Genomic DNA, 13,200 nt, shown 5'->3' with positions numbered 1-13,200 from the left:
CGGCGCAGACACGCGTGGGAGCGCGGACGGTGCTTTATTTCCACAGAGCAACACGCGGAGGAAGGGGCACGCACCCCAGGGACCCCACAAGGCCCCAGCCCTCGGGGGGTCCCCCTTGCATGCGAGCCCGGGGCCGTGGTGTGGCTCAGACACCCACGCCGTGGTTCCGAGGATCCCCCACCCACCGGAGCTGCGCCAGCGCCGCCCCACAGGACTGAACTGCAGAGCTGCAGCCCCTCACGGAGCCCACCTATCCCCGCTCATTTCTTCTTCTTCTCCTGCGTGCTAGTGAACCAGGAGTCCAGCAGCTTCTTGCTGTAGTAGAGCTGCCAGCCATGCACCTGCGCGGCCACCACCACCACCAGGTACATGACCGAGACGGCCGAGAAGCCGAAGATGAAGCGGTAAGCTTTGCCGTGGCGGTACAGCTGCTGCGCCATGGGGAACATCTCCATGGCCCCGTAGATGAGCGGAGCGATGGAGAAGAGGCCGGTGCTGATCATGGAGAGTACCAGGTAGCTGATGTTGTTGCGGGGGAAGGACAGGAGGCCCAGGAGGGAGGGCAGGATGCTCAGCAGGTAGGGATACTCCCACTGGTAGGGCATGGCCACCTGGTCGTGGGGCAGCAGCTTGAGGTGCCCCACGACCATCTGGGCCAGGAGCAGCAGCCAGATGACCACATGCGTGTAGATCAGCTTCTTGATCTCCGACTTGAGCGTCACGCTGGGGAGAGAGTGCGGGGCCATCAGGGCCTGCCGGGCTCGCGTGTCCCCCCGGAATCCCGGGGAAGGGGGACACCTACCTCATCTGGTAGTGCGAGGCCACGCGCTCCCGGTGCTGGAAGTCGCTGCCGTCGGTGCCGGCGGCGCGGGGACCCCCTCGGGAGGCCATGGCGCTGTCCTGGGGAGACGCGGCGTCAGACGGGGCCGCGCTCCCCGCCCGCCTCCCCGGCGCAGCCCCGGCACCAGCCCCCCGGGCCTCCCTCCCACAGCCCCGGCGCTCCCTCCCCGTGTCCGCCCGGCCCTCCGGGACATCCCCGCGGTGATCCCCGGGGGTGTCACCCGCGGCCCGCCGCTCCCCGCCGTGCCGCACCTGCGGGCGGGACCCTGTGCCCGCGCTTCCGCCGCTCGATGGCCGCGGCCGCCCGCTCCGGATGCCGGGGGCGCCGNCCATGGCGGGCAGCGGGAGCGCCGCCGCCGCCGCGGCGGGGTCAGCGGGGCAGGGGGGGTTCGTGGGGCGCGTTATGTGCGGGTGTGTGTGCGCACATGGGGTCTGTGCCCAGGGGTGTGCCGGCGCCTGGAGGGGCACAGGCGTGGCGGCTGCCGGGAGCCCGCTGGGGACGGCACGCGTGGGTGCTCAGGGGCTGTGAGGGTTGTGGGGCTGGGGATGTACCTGTGGGGCCGGGGAAGTATGAGGGTGTGGAGAGGAGGGCGGACAGTGGTGGGTGAGATTTATGGGCACGCAGAGTGGGGTGCTGAGGGAAGCCCCCCTGTGTCCCCCTGCCCACTGCATCCCCTGCAGGTGGAGGCGGCTGCTGGGCCCCAAGGAGACGCTGAAGCTGTTGGAGGGCTCCGTGGTGCACCGGGAAGGTACCTGCGACAGGGGACAATGGGGGCAGGGGACACGGTGAGGGAGGTACATCCTGACCAGCCTTCCCCTCGCTAGGAGCCCTGCTGGCACTGAGCAAGCCCCCCGGCCTCCCCGTTCTGGGTGAGTACAGGACAGTGGGGGGGCTGCAGGGGTGGGGGTGTCTGCGTGGGGGGCTCACAGGTGCTGAGCTGCCACATCTCCCCAGGGCGTCCTGGGGACCTGAGCCTGGACGCGCTGCTGCCGGCACTGAGACAACGCCTGGGCCTCTCTGCTGAGCTCCACGTGGTGAAGGCTCCTGCCAGGTGTGTAGGGGGGTTCAGGCTGGGGGTCCTGGTGTGGAGCTGGGGCTGCCTTTCCCCCTCCAGGTTTCAAGCAGTCATGTCCCACAGGGAGTATTCTGGCCTTGTCCTCCTGTCCAGCTGCTACCACACCACTAAGAAACTCCAACAGTTCTTCACCAATGCTCGTGTGAGAGGCCAGTACCCTGCCACATATCGGTGAGTCCTTGGGACCCTGCCATGCTTGGCATGGGGGTCCTGTCCCCTTCTCACCACCTTACCCTGCAGTGCCATCACCGTGGGAGTCCCGGCAGAGGTGGAGGGCGAAATCTCCACGGGGCTGTGCTGGCAGCAGCAGGGGGACAGAGCCATGGTAAGGGGGTGCCAGTGGGATGGGGGCACAGGGGATAGCCCAGGAGTGCTGAGGGCTGTGCTCTGCAGGTGGTGCCAGTCCCGGCCCCAGGACGCCGCAGCCTGGCCAGGAAGGAGGTGAAGAGCACCCTGACACGCTACCGGGTGCTGCGTGCCCTGGGGGGCTGTGCCCTCCTCCAGCTCCAGCCCAGGACGGGTGAGTGGCCTCCCAGCACCTCTGCCACCCCAGGTATGCTTCCTGACCCCTGCAATCTCACTTTTGCCCCGCTCCTCCCCAGCCTTCCCAGAACAGCTCCAGGTGCACCTGACACAGCTGCTGTGCCCGGCCCTGGGTGACCATAAGCACTCCTCCCGCGTGGGCAGGGTGCTGGGAGAGCCCTTCTTCCTGACCCTGGAGACTGCCCCGCCCCAAACACAGGTACGTGGCCAGGGTGGAGCTGGGTGGGGCATCCAGCACAGCCCTCAGAGATCCCCCTGAGCTGCCCTCTCACATTGCAGGTACTGGACGAGGAGTTGCTGTCCCGGCTGGGGCTTTCTCCACGGCAGCTCCATCACCTCCCACTGCACATCCACCTGCAGGAGCTAGTGCTGCCCGAGGGCCCCCTCTGTGCCCCACCACCACCCTACTTCCTGCACACGCTGCGCTGTCTGGGGCTGCCTGAGGACTAGGAGCCCTAGTGCTGCGGGGGGACACCCACTCCACCCTTCTGCTCTCTGCCACCCCATTAAAATCCCCCCCTGTTGGGGGAGCCAACAGGATCCCACCCTGTTAGAATGCAGCAGTGTCATCACCCACCGCAGCTCTGTCTGGCAGGGGCAACCACAGGCAGGAGCAGAGGCAGCTTTTCCTGCCTGCTGTCTGCCCTGGCAGCCCCAGTTCCCACCCACAGCCCCATCCCAGGGGCAGTCCTAGCCCTCCCCACAGCTCTCACACAGAAGGTCTGGGACAGACTCCTTGTCACAGAATTATATTAAAGCGCGGGAGGAGCTGGGTACCACGGCACAGCAGTGAGAGCTCTTTGGGATCAGAGGCAGCCAGCATTGGCTCAGCAAGGACAGGCAGGGAGCTGTCCACGCCTGGGGGTGTCTCAGTGTCCCAAGTTTTCTGCCTCCCATTGGGAGCTGCTGTGTCCTTGTGCTCCAGGCACGGGGTCCTGGTGCTCTGTGCAGACAGAGGTTGTTTCAGGGGCTTGGCATGGGGTAAGGAGCGTGCAGAACCCTGGGCTAGCCAGGGGTTTCTGGGGGTTCCCCGGGGTGGTGGCATTGGCACCCAATCCAGGGAACAGCCAGTGATCTGGGGCAGGTGACCGAGCCGTGGCAGCCCCTGCCTCCCAGCAGAGGAGCCCCGAGGCTTCGGTAGTGCTGGGGGGTCAGAGCTGGTGGAAGGGCAGTGGCTTTGTTGCTCCAGAGGAGGCAGCTTCTTTGCTGCTACTCTGGGCTGGGTCCCCTGGCTGGTTCTGCCCCTTGAGCACACAGAGGACTTGGAGGCACTGGGCACCATGGCAGGAGATCGATGCCGTGCCCTCCGGGGCACCTGGGTGGTTCTGCCCCTGGGGGACACAGAGGACGTGGAGGAACTGGGCACCACGGCAGGAGATCGATGCCGTGCCCTCCGGGGCACCTGGCTGGCTCTGCCCCCTGGGGACAGGGCGAGCTTGGGGACACGGGGCACAGTGGTGGGGAATTGACGCTGTGCTCGCTTGCGTACACGGGTGGCTCTGGCCCCTGGGGACACAGAGAGCTTGGGGACACGGGGCACAGTGGTGGGGAATGGATCCCATGCTCGCTTGGCTACATGGGTGGCTCTGGGCCGTGGAGACACGGGGTCATGGAGAGTATTGGCCACAGGGGTGGGGGGCTTGTCCTGGGCTTCCTCTTGTGCTGACTGGAGGTTCTTCAGGGAACAGCCTTTGACCATCAGCTTCACACGTGCTGACAGAGGCTTGGGCACAGCTGCCTGCAGGGAGACAGCACATAATGGGGGACTCAGAGTGGCTGGGGGGGGGGGGGGGCCCCCATCCCCCCAGCCTACCTCCTTGTAGATGAGCTCAAAGGCTCCAATGGAGCAGGTGGGGTTGTCCTTGCGGTCGAGCACGAGGCACAGCGTGTCCCGCTGGACATTGGCACAGAGCCGTCGGGTCACTGCCGAGGAGGGGCTCATGGTGGGGCAGGAGTTGATCTCCAGCAGCCAGGGCTGGCAGTTCTCCCCGACAACAAAGTCTGCCCCATAGAGCTCGAAGTTGCCCTTGCGGAAGCGCACCCGGTCCCGGGCGCTGCGCAGAGAGTTCAGGATCGCCGCCTTCATGCCGGGCACCAGCACCTGGTGCCAAGCATCCGCCTGCCCCAGCTGTGCCAGGTACTCCTGGAACTGCTTGTTTGACCAGATCTTGTCGGGGGGCACACGGGGGTCCTGGTCTGGTGACGTCTTGTACCACTTCTGGACGGAGACGTTGCAGAGGTGCCTGGCACTAGGGCAGGGAGAGGGGCTGGGTCAGGGGGTGCCAGGGTGCTGGGGTGTGGGGAGCCAGGCTGGCGGCACTCACCGCTCCAGGTGATGCAGGGAGAAGGGCCGGGAGCAGAAGCGCAGGTAGCAGTCTTGGTAGAACCAGACGGTCAGTGGCTTCCAGTCAGTCACCACAAACCACTGCCGGATGTCGAATTTGGTGCCGAAAATGGTCAGCAGCCGCTCCACGTACTTCTGCACCACCCATCTGCCCACCTGCACCGAGGGTGCTGTGCAGCTCCATGCCAGCTGCAGCATCTCCTCCAGCCGCGTCATGCAGATGATGCCTGGGAAACACAGTCATAGTGGGACCCCTCCTAACTGGGGAGCCTCTGTGTGCTCCCCACTTCCCCCAGCCTTACCCCTGCCTTGGGATTCAGCGCCAGGCTTGAGGATCCAGACGTTGAGCTTGCCCTCCATGTCGAGCTGGGGCAACTTCTCTGCCAGGCTGTGCAGCAGGTTCTGGCACTCCTTCCGCTGCTGCCTGGTCAGCACCAGCCCTGCCCCCTCGCTGTGGGGGGAAGGGGGCTCAGCAGCAGCCCTGCCGTGGTGCCCCGTCCCCCCATCCTACTCAGCACTCACTGTGCCACATGGTAGTATTGCTGCAGGAAGTGGTCCCAGTCGATGCATGTCCTGCAGGGGGACGGGGTGTTCCTGTCGATGTCCTCATGGTGCAGAACACCCAGGTGCTGCTTACAGACCTCCAGGGCTTCCTCCACCAGCTCAGGGTACAGGGGGGAGCCTGGGCATGCTGTGGAATGCTTGGGGTGAGAGATGTGACTCCTGTGCCAGCTTTGGGGCCAGACCTCCCTGTGGCATGGGTGGCTTTGGGTGCATGGGGATGAGGTTGGGAGCAGAGCACCAATAAGCTGGGCTAGCAGGAAGGCGTGGGGGATCCCAGGCCACAGCCATGGGCAGAGGCTGTGCCTCCAAGCTCAGCCATCAGTTGTCCCTATCTCTGTACTCTCTGCCATCATCCCCAGGCACAGCTCCATGTACTCACCTTCCCCTGTGGCAGAATTTGGGACCTGCTCAGTCCTCACTGGCCTGTCCCCAGCCTCCTCCAGGGCCAGTTTGAGCAGGCTGCGTGCTGCTGTCAGGCGGAAATCCTCTGCAAGAGGGAGGCATCATCCCCAGCCAGTCCTGCACAGGACAGTGGAGCAGTGGGAGCACAAGGAGGGACAGGAGGGCAACATCTTTCAGCTCACCAATGAAAGCTTCTCGATCATCTATGGTCCCCAGCCGGTAGCACCGGGGGAAGAAAGTGTTGGGGTCAGCTTGCTCGATCCACGGCAGGTTTTGCAGGCTGAGGCACAGCCCCTCCTGTTCAGAGGAAGTTGTCAGTCCCTACTGGACCCCATCCCTGTCCCCCAGGGCTCCAGCCTCCCACCTTGGTGGTGAACGCGTCCACCTGGCCGTAGTGGTTCAGCACGCTGTCCTCCTGCAGCAGCTGACGGTCAACGGCCTCGAGGAAGTTGGTCCAGATGAAGTTTGGCAGCTGGTCCCGTGCCAGGTAGGACTGGCGGAGGGAGGAAGCCAGGGTGGGACACAGAGCCCCCACCCTTGTCCCCTGTCCAAGGCCGTGCCCATGCCCGGGGCAGTGGCAGGGCTCAGCCCCAGCCCTCTCTGCTAACCATGAGGTCGTGGATGCCGTTGGGGTCGTCATCACACTGCTCTTCCTCCTTCTCAGCAGGTAGCCACGGGTAGTGCAGGGGGTCTGGGGTCCCCAGAAAAGGCTGTGCCCCACGAGGGTGCAGCAGCACCTCCCTCTGCCTGCCACCGCCATCAGCTGGCCCCGCCTGCAGCCGCTGCCTGCTCTGGTCCCCGCAGTGCTGCTCCAGCTGCCGGCCCGGGCGCGGCACAGTGACCTTCCTCTCCACCCAGCCCCGCGCGCGCAGCAGGCGGCGGATGACGGGGTAGGGGCCCTGCACCATGAAGATCTTCTTCTCCTGTGCAGACACCAGTGGGCTCAGCCCGCCCCAGTCCTGGTTCCGCTGGCTCAGCTCTCCTGAGCCAGAAATGCAGTAAATGCGAGCAGGTGGCATTGGAGGGGTGTGAAATCAGGTCCCTCACCTTAATGGCCATCTCCACATACAGCTTGGCCTTCTTGAGCTGCTCAAGGTTAAGCAAGCGCTGGCAGCCAACCTGGTGGCTGGTGGTGGTGGCTGCTGAGTGCCCTGTGAGGACAGCCCTGTCTGAGCCACTGTGCCCACGTGCCACAGGGCAGGCACGGAGAGGTAGAAAGCACTGACCTGCCTGCCTCTGACCTGACCTTCGGGCCCTTGAAAGGGTGGTCTCTGACCTGCTGAGCCTTGTGCCAGTGTCCCAGCTGCCCCGCACAGTCCCAGGGTGCCCCACTGTGCCCTTGTCCCCAGCCTCCTGGGCCAGGGGGTGGCTGAAGTGTACCCTGCTCAAGTGCTGTCCCTGTCTGGGGGGCTGTGTGCCTGCAGTGCTGCTCTCTGGGTCACATTGTCCCATGGCAGCCTGAGGAGAGCTGTGGGTGGCTCTTCCTCCTCTGTGCCAAGCAGGTTGGCCTATTCCCCTGTTCTGCTGGGGATTTAAGTCGGAGTCCAGCACAGGACATGGCTCTAAACCCCAGTACCACTCGTGTCAGGATGCAGGATGTGGCTCCCCCAGCCCCAGCACCACTGTGATGTCACGGCTCAGCTCCAGCCATGATGGCTCCACTGCACAGAAGGGGGGGAACACAAACAGCCCCCACCCAAACCTCACACCCTGCCCAAAATCCTTTTGTGCCCCAGAACCCAAGCCCCTTGCTGCCCCCAGGCCGACTTCAAGTCCTTTCATACTCCCCTGACACCCCCCATGGCCCCTCACACGCCATCAGGGCTGACCCCACTGTTTGGTGCTGCTGCACCGTGCCCCTCCAGCTCCATTCCTGCTCCCATCCCATGCCCTCCCCCATCCCCGGCGTGGCCCAGAGCGGCGGGAGGGAGGAGACGGAGGCGGATACAGCAAACAAGACCGTTTAAAAAACAAGACGAGACAGGGGCAGCGGCCGGGGCCGCGCTGCCGCAAGCAGGGGCTGCTCCCGCCCAGCCCAGAGAGGGGCGGGCAGGGCCCGGCCCCGCCCCGCGGTCCTCGAGAAACGGGAGCAGGCACAGGCACAGTGCCCGGCGGGCACAAGCACGGGGGAGCCACGGGGTCCTGCACCACGGCCTAAAACTGGAGAGAAAACACAGCTGTTAGTCCCTGCTTGCAGCCCTCCGAGCACCCTCACCGCCCTCCTGGCACCTGCACGGAGCTGAGCGTGGCCACTGCTCACAGGGATCCGTGCTCAGCTTCTCCCACTGCCTCCCCAGGCACGGCACAGCCCTCTCAGCACCCACCAAAAGGGTCTCATCCCCTAGGGCTGCTGCTGCCACCGAGCAAGCTCTGGGGGTCTCAAAAGCTGGCAAAGGGGATAGGAGTGCCTTTGGCATCCTTTCCTCACTGTCCCCAAGAGGTTCCTTGGGCTGGATGCCACCCTGTCCTCACTAATGGGACAGGGGGACTCTAGGCACAAGGGCCACACTGGCTTTGACCCCACACCCCACTCCAAAATCAGAGACCCCCTCCTCCCGTTTCAGAGGCTCACGTTCTTGAGGAACTCCTCTGCCACGATGCGGGCCCTCGCGTTGACAGAGAGTTTCATCTCACTGATTTCCTTGTCAATCTCCTCCATGAAGTGGATGACAAAGTCCACCAGCTTGTGCTTGTACATCTGCTCCGTGTGGAAGTTTGTGATCAAGAAGCTGATATCATAACCCTGCACAAGAGAGAAGCACCCTGGGGTTTAGCACCCAAACCGGTGGCCTCGCCAGCTCACGCTGGACACGCCCAGGGCCAGGAGCAGAGCCAGGAGCTGTTTGTCACCTCCCTGTCACCTCACCTCCACGGGCTTCCTGCGCAGAATAAAGAAGTTCTCAGCCCTCATCATCATAAAGCGCATGAACTTGTGGCACAAGATCTTCTCGATCTCGTCGGCCTGGAGAGAGAAAAGGGAAGTGAGGCTTGCCCGGGGCGGAGCCGGCAGCCCCTGGCCGCACGCCCCTGACCTGCTTCACGGCGATGCTGACGCGCACGGAGTTAATGGAGCCCTCGATCAGCACCTTCTCCTTCTCGTTCCTGCTGATGATCACCGGCTGCAACAGCAGCTCTTTGCTGCTCCTGCGAGCGGAGGGAGGGCACAGTGACTCAGAAGGAAGCGGGCAAGGGGAGCCGCAGGGATCGCGGGCGTGCGGGGGCAGTGCTGCAGGATGCTCCCGCGTCCCCAGGATGCTCCTCCTCAGGGCAAACGCTCCCTCGGTCCCCGGCCAGACCCCCTTCCTCCTCCCCGCAGCTGCCCGGCTCCCTGCCGTGTCCCTGCGGGCTGGGGGTGGCCAAGGCGCGGCAGGAACGGGCCAGCGGCCCCCAGGGCGGGCAGCCGGGGCTCGGCAGGGCTCTCCGGGTGCTCCCTCCCGCCCCCGTACCTGACTTCCACCTCGGGCTTGTTGTGCCGCTCCACCACCTGCGAGGAGAAGTTCTCCAGGCACAGCGCGGCCTGCAGCGTGGCGCGCACCGCGTTCAGGTACGGGCGCAGCGTGGCAGTCTGCGGGGACACGGCGGCGGCCTCAGACCCCCGAGCGGAGCCCGGCCGTCGGGTCTCGCCCCCCGCCCCTGCCCCAGCCCCCGACCGGAGCCCGCAGCCCCCGCAGCCCCGCTCGCTCGGCCGGGCCCGGTCCCGAGCCTCCCCCGGCTCCCCGCTGCCCCGGCCCCTCACGGGGCGCCCCCCGCCCTACCATGGTGGCAGCGGCGCTCCGGTCCGGCCAGGCGGAAGTGGCTGTTCACCTCTTCCGGGATGCTCGGCACCTCCCACTGCGGCGGGAGGGAGGGGGTGCGGCGGGAGGCTCCCGCCCCGCGGCCTGCCCCCCCCGCGGCACGGAGCCGGGTGGCGGCGGCGAGACTTCGCGCGGCTCCCCCCCGCGCCGCGCCGCGCTTGGTACGGGCCTGTCAGCGCTTCCATATTAGGGAAGGGAGATGGAGGGCGGGCTGGGCCAATCGGCGGCGGCGCGGGGCGCGCGGCGGCCAATGGGCAGCGAGGGGCGGGGCGGGCGCGGGGCCGGAAGGGGCGCCCGGCCCAGACCCGGCCCCGCGGCCTCCGCTGCGCCCGGGGCCGGCCCCGCCTCGCCCGCAGCCCCCGGTGCTCCCCTCCGCTTCCCCCCGGTGATCCCCCGCCGGCTGCCTCGGTGATCCCCCCCGCCGTGTTCCCCCAGCGCCCCGGTGGTTCTCCCCACGCTCCCCTCAGCGCCCCGTGCTCCCCTGCCCCGGCTTCCTCAGAGCCCCGATGCCCCCCGAGCCTCCGTAGCCCCTCGCTCCGCTCCGTCCCCTCCCGGCCTCCCCCGTGCTCCCGGCAGAGCGCACTCGGTGCCCGGTCCCCAGCGCCATGAGCGAGCTGAAGGACTGCCCGCTGCAGTTCCACGACTTCAAGTCGGTGGACCACGTGAAGGTGTGCCCCCGGTACACGGCCGTGCTGGCCCGCTCGGAGGACGATGGCATCGGCATCGAGGAGCTGGACACGCTGCAGCTGGAGCTGGAGACGCTGCTGTCCTCTGCCAGCCGCCGCCTTCGCGTCCTGGAGGCTGAGACACAGGTGCTGGGTCAGGGGCAGGCTGTCCCTCCGCTCCTGCCGCCAAGGGGCTGCCTCTGGTGTGCCCTGCCCTGGGCACAGGATCTCACGGGACACCGCTCTCTTCCAGATCCTGACGGACTGGCAGGACAAGAAGGGCGACCGGCGGTTCCTGAAGCTGAGCAAGGACCACGATGTGGGCACATCCGTAAAACATGGCAAGCCCAAGAAGCAGAAGCTGGAGGGCAAAGGGGGCCACGGGACTGGGCCTGGGCCTGGGCGACCCAAGTCTAAGAACCTGCAGCCCAAGATCCAGGAATACGAGTTCCAGGATGATCCCATTGATGTGCCGCGCATCCCCAAAAACGATGCTCCAAACAGGTGGGTGCTGGGAGGCAGGGAGCACATGGCACAAGGGCTGCCTCTGGCCCGAGAGAAGGGGGGCCACGGGGGAAGGGGACACGTGTGACCTTCCACGTGCTCCCTCTCACAGTTCAGCCATTCTCGCAGGTTCTGGGCATCGGTGGAGCCCTACTGTGCCGACCTCACCAACGAGGAGGTCAGAGTCCTGGAGGAGCTGCTCAAGCCGCCAGAGGATGAGGCTGAGCATTACAAGGTGAAAAACTCCTCAGCCCCTTCCTCTGCCCTCTCTCCCCATCCTCTCTGGCACCTCTCAGTGACTGTTCCTGCCTGGATGCTGCCGTGGCAGTGGTGAGGTGGGAGGCAGGGCAGAGGCTCCAGGAGCTGTGCTGAGCCTTGCTCTTGCAGATTCCACCATTAGGAAAGCATTACTCCCAGCGCTGGGCACAAGAGGACCTGCTGGAGGAGCAGAAGGATGGAGCCCGGGCAGCAGCTGCTGCTGACAAGAAGAAAGGTGTCCTGGGGCCGCTGACTGAGCTGGACACTAAAGGTGCCCCAATCCCACCCCTGCCTTTGCCCAGAGGGGCTGGGAGTGCTTGTGCCCAGTGGAGCCAAGCCCAAGAAAGGCTGAGGTTGCCCTGCCCCACTGCTCATCTCTGTGTCTTTGGCATTGCTTTTTTTCCTCTCCCACTTCCTCCCAGATGTCGATGCCCTCCTGAAGAAGTCGGAAGCCCAGCACGAGCAGCCAGAGGATGGGTGTCCCTTTGGTCCCCTGACACAGCGTCTCCTGCAGGCCCTCGTGGAGGTGAGGGGGGCACTGTGCCACGGGGGCCTGGCACTGCAGGGCATTGCTGCCAAAACCCAGCACTGTAACCCTTCCCTCTTGCTCCCTTCGCCAGGAGAACATCATCTCCCCTGTTGAGGACTCCCCCATCCCTGAGATCACTGGCAAGGACTCGGGAGCTGACGGTGCTGGCACATCTCCCCGCAGCCAGAACAAGCCCTTCAGGTGAGCAGGGCCCCGAGCTCAGCACTGCCCGTGGTGCAGCGAGCCCGCTGCTGGCTCCCTGCCGCGGGGAGCCACGGGCGCGCGGTGGGCAGCAGCCGCTCTCCACCCTGGCAGTGTCCCCCACACCAAGTCCCTGGAGGGGCGGATCAAGGAGGAGCTGGTGGCCCAGGGCCTGCTGGAGTCAGAGGACCGCCCGGCTGAGGACTCGGAGGACGAGGTGCTGGCCGAGCTGCGCAAGAGGCAGGCGGAGCTGAAGGCGCTCAGCGCGCACAACCGCACCAAGAAGCACGAGCTGCTGCGGTGAGGGCGAGCGGGCGGGCTGGGTGCGGGCAGGGGGCTGCCTGGCAGGGCCTGACACCCCCTGTGCCCCCCAGGCTGGCCAAGGAGGAGCTGCACCGGCAGGAGCTGCGGCAGCGCGTGCGCATGGCTGACAACGAGGTGATGGATGCCTTCCGCAAGATCATGGCTGCCCGGCAGAAGAAGCGCACGCCCACCAAGAAGGAGAAGGACCAGGCCTGGAAGACCCTGAAGGAGCGGGAGAGCATCCTCAAGCTGCTGGATGGGTAGCAGGGACCAAGGACGCCCCCACTCTGTGTGGACCTCACCCGCAGGGGGCTGCCCTGCCTGAGCCCTGCCACCACGGGATGGAACTGGCACAGCCTCCCCCACACCCTGAGTCTGCTCAGCCTCTACTCGGATGGAGGAGCCCAGCTGCTGTCCCCTCCCTGTGTAGGGCTGTCACTGACCCAAGCTGGGCACCCCTGGAGTTGCGGACCCCCTCCCTTGAAGACCCCCACCCCGGCTGGTGGCTTCCGCTCCCGTGTTCCCCCTGCACTCCCCTGTTACTCGGGTGACACCAGCCAGGTCACTGCAGGGGCCAGACGTGGTGCGATTGCCGCGGTCCCCTGTCCCTCTGTGATGCGGGGCAGGGGGAGATCCCAGCCCCGCGGGTGGACTGGGGGGAGTGGGGAGGGGGGAAGCGGCTGGAGGGGTGGGGGCCCTGGTGGGAGCGTGCCCGAGCTCTCCATGTACCGGTGGTTTCCACTGCCGCGAGCACCGGCAATAAAGGCAGCCGTGTGCCGGTGATGGCGTGCAGGTGACACTGGGGGACAGCCCTGCCCGGCTGCGGGGGTGGGTCCTGCTGGTGCTGGGCTCGGTCCGGGGAGGGGGGCGAGGAGTGGCGGGGCCGGGGCTGTGCTGCAGCTCCTCTCGCGTCTACCCAGGGAATGCCCGCGCATCCCCACGGCAGACGCAGGGCGTGGGGGGAGCGTGTGGGTGATGCCGCGCCGCGCTTCCCGCCTTTCCCGCGCCTTTCCCGCGTGTCCCGCGCTCTTCCCGCGGTCACGCGTGTCCCCCCTCTTCCCACCGCGGCCGAGCCGCCCCCTCCCATTGGCGGCGGCCGCGCGCGCGCCCGCCCCTCGCCGTGACGTCAGCGCTGTCCGGCGGCGCCGCGCCGGGAGGAGTCGCCGCTGCTCCGCCG

At 66.4% G+C, this 13,200-nt stretch overlaps 5 protein-coding genes across 7 annotated transcripts; 2 read left to right on the top strand and 3 right to left on the bottom strand.

The window, feature by feature from the left end:
* Nucleotides 1-19: 19 nt before the first annotated feature.
* Nucleotides 20-1,165, bottom strand: JAGN1 (jagunal homolog 1). The gene is made up of 3 exons (XM_039733973.1): nt 1,093-1,165; nt 803-900; nt 20-723 (listed from the first exon to the last, which is right to left on the bottom strand). The coding sequence occupies exons 2-3, from the start codon at nt 889-891 to the stop codon at nt 261-263; spliced, it is 552 nt and encodes a 183-aa protein (XP_039589907.1). The 5' UTR covers nt 892-900; nt 1,093-1,165; the 3' UTR covers nt 20-260.
* Nucleotides 1,165-2,999, top strand: RPUSD3 (RNA pseudouridine synthase D3). Of its 2 annotated transcripts, none has more exons than XM_039733971.1 (9): nt 1,165-1,209; nt 1,522-1,589; nt 1,666-1,710; nt 1,796-1,892; nt 2,010-2,087; nt 2,157-2,241; nt 2,310-2,436; nt 2,519-2,658; nt 2,739-2,999. In XM_039733971.1, exons 1-9 carry the CDS (start codon nt 1,172-1,174, stop codon nt 2,907-2,909), a joined length of 849 nt encoding a protein of 282 aa, XP_039589905.1. In that variant the 5' UTR covers nt 1,165-1,171; the 3' UTR covers nt 2,910-2,999. The 2 variants fall into 2 exon arrangements, with proteins under 2 accessions (XP_039589905.1, XP_039589903.1); XM_039733969.1 differs by having other exon boundaries at nt 1,980-2,087.
* A 123-nt stretch (nt 3,000-3,122) lies between these two features.
* TTLL3 (tubulin tyrosine ligase like 3) lies at nt 3,123-7,585 on the bottom strand. Of its 2 annotated transcripts, XM_039733949.1 has the most exons (10): nt 6,817-7,585; nt 6,378-6,692; nt 6,134-6,262; nt 5,952-6,066; nt 5,747-5,854; nt 5,326-5,494; nt 5,106-5,254; nt 4,784-5,030; nt 4,273-4,708; nt 3,123-4,197 (listed from the first exon to the last, which is right to left on the bottom strand). In XM_039733949.1, the coding sequence occupies exons 1-10, from the start codon at nt 7,219-7,221 to the stop codon at nt 3,199-3,201; spliced, it is 3,072 nt and encodes a 1,023-aa protein (XP_039589883.1). In that variant the 5' UTR covers nt 7,222-7,585; the 3' UTR covers nt 3,123-3,198. The 2 variants fall into 2 exon arrangements, with proteins under 2 accessions (XP_039589883.1, XP_039589882.1); XM_039733948.1 differs by having other exon boundaries at nt 3,123-4,708.
* Nucleotides 7,586-7,714: 129 nt separating this feature from the next.
* ARPC4 (actin related protein 2/3 complex subunit 4) lies at nt 7,715-9,700 on the bottom strand. Its single transcript, XM_039733974.1, has 6 exons — nt 9,525-9,700; nt 9,216-9,334; nt 8,802-8,913; nt 8,636-8,731; nt 8,342-8,512; nt 7,715-7,929 (listed from the first exon to the last, which is right to left on the bottom strand). Exons 1-6 carry the CDS (start codon nt 9,525-9,527, stop codon nt 7,924-7,926), a joined length of 507 nt encoding a protein of 168 aa, XP_039589908.1. The 5' UTR covers nt 9,528-9,700; the 3' UTR covers nt 7,715-7,923.
* A 156-nt stretch (nt 9,701-9,856) lies between these two features.
* On the top strand, nt 9,857-12,806 carry TADA3 (transcriptional adaptor 3). The gene is made up of 8 exons (XM_039733965.1): nt 9,857-10,375; nt 10,482-10,732; nt 10,862-10,967; nt 11,120-11,261; nt 11,413-11,516; nt 11,611-11,720; nt 11,835-12,020; nt 12,095-12,806. Exons 1-8 carry the CDS (start codon nt 10,169-10,171, stop codon nt 12,285-12,287), a joined length of 1,299 nt encoding a protein of 432 aa, XP_039589899.1. The 5' UTR covers nt 9,857-10,168; the 3' UTR covers nt 12,288-12,806.
* The last annotated feature ends 394 nt before the right edge of the window (nt 12,807-13,200 follow it).

The sequence above is a fragment of the Passer montanus genome, unplaced genomic scaffold (assembly GCF_014805655.1).
Source record: "Passer montanus isolate IOZ18808 unplaced genomic scaffold, ASM1480565v1 scaffold9, whole genome shotgun sequence".
Classification (NCBI taxonomy): domain Eukaryota; kingdom Metazoa; phylum Chordata; class Aves; order Passeriformes; family Passeridae; genus Passer; species Passer montanus.
The sequence above is the reverse complement of the archived record's forward strand: the minus strand, read 5'-3'. Positions and strand labels throughout refer to the sequence as shown.

Bases quoted from the DNA above. Each gene is read 5' to 3' on its own strand.
- TTLL3 (XM_039733948.1), bottom strand. From the start codon at position 7,221: ATGGGACAATGTGACCCAGAGAGCAGCACTGCAGGCACACAGCCCCCC. The intron at 5,855-5,951 runs GTGAGCTGAAAG...TCCCTCTTGCAG, and splicing joins TGATCGAGAAGCTTTCATTG to AGGATTTCCGCCTGACAGCA. The intron at 5,255-5,325 runs GTGAGTGCTGAG...TTCCCCCCACAG, and splicing joins CAATACTACCATGTGGCACA to CGAGGGGGCAGGGCTGGTGC.
- ARPC4 (XM_039733974.1), bottom strand. The intron at 8,914-9,215 runs GTACGGGGGCGG...CTCCGCTCGCAG, and splicing joins AAGCCCGAGGTGGAAGTCAG to GAGCAGCAAAGAGCTGCTGT. The intron at 8,513-8,635 runs GTGAGGTGACAG...TCTCTTGTGCAG, and splicing joins TGCGCAGGAAGCCCGTGGAG to GGTTATGATATCAGCTTCTT.
- JAGN1 (XM_039733973.1), bottom strand. From the start codon at position 891: ATGGCCTCCCGAGGGGGTCCCCGCGCCGCCGGCACCGACGGCAGCGAC. The intron at 724-802 runs GTAGGTGTCCCC...CTCTCTCCCCAG, and splicing joins GCCTCGCACTACCAGATGAG to CGTGACGCTCAAGTCGGAGA.
- RPUSD3 (XM_039733969.1), top strand. From the start codon at position 1,172: ATGGCGGGCAGCGGGAGCGCCGCCGCCGCCGCGGCGGG. The intron at 2,437-2,518 runs GTGAGTGGCCTC...GCTCCTCCCCAG, and splicing joins CCAGCTCCAGCCCAGGACGG to CCTTCCCAGAACAGCTCCAG. The intron at 2,659-2,738 runs GTACGTGGCCAG...CTCACATTGCAG, and splicing joins CTGCCCCGCCCCAAACACAG to GTACTGGACGAGGAGTTGCT.
- TADA3 (XM_039733965.1), top strand. From the start codon at position 10,169: ATGAGCGAGCTGAAGGACTGCCCGCTGCAGTTCCACGACTTCAAGTCG. The intron at 11,262-11,412 runs GTGCCCCAATCC...ACTTCCTCCCAG, and splicing joins GACTGAGCTGGACACTAAAG to ATGTCGATGCCCTCCTGAAG. The intron at 12,021-12,094 runs GTGAGGGCGAGC...TGTGCCCCCCAG, and splicing joins AAGAAGCACGAGCTGCTGCG to GCTGGCCAAGGAGGAGCTGC.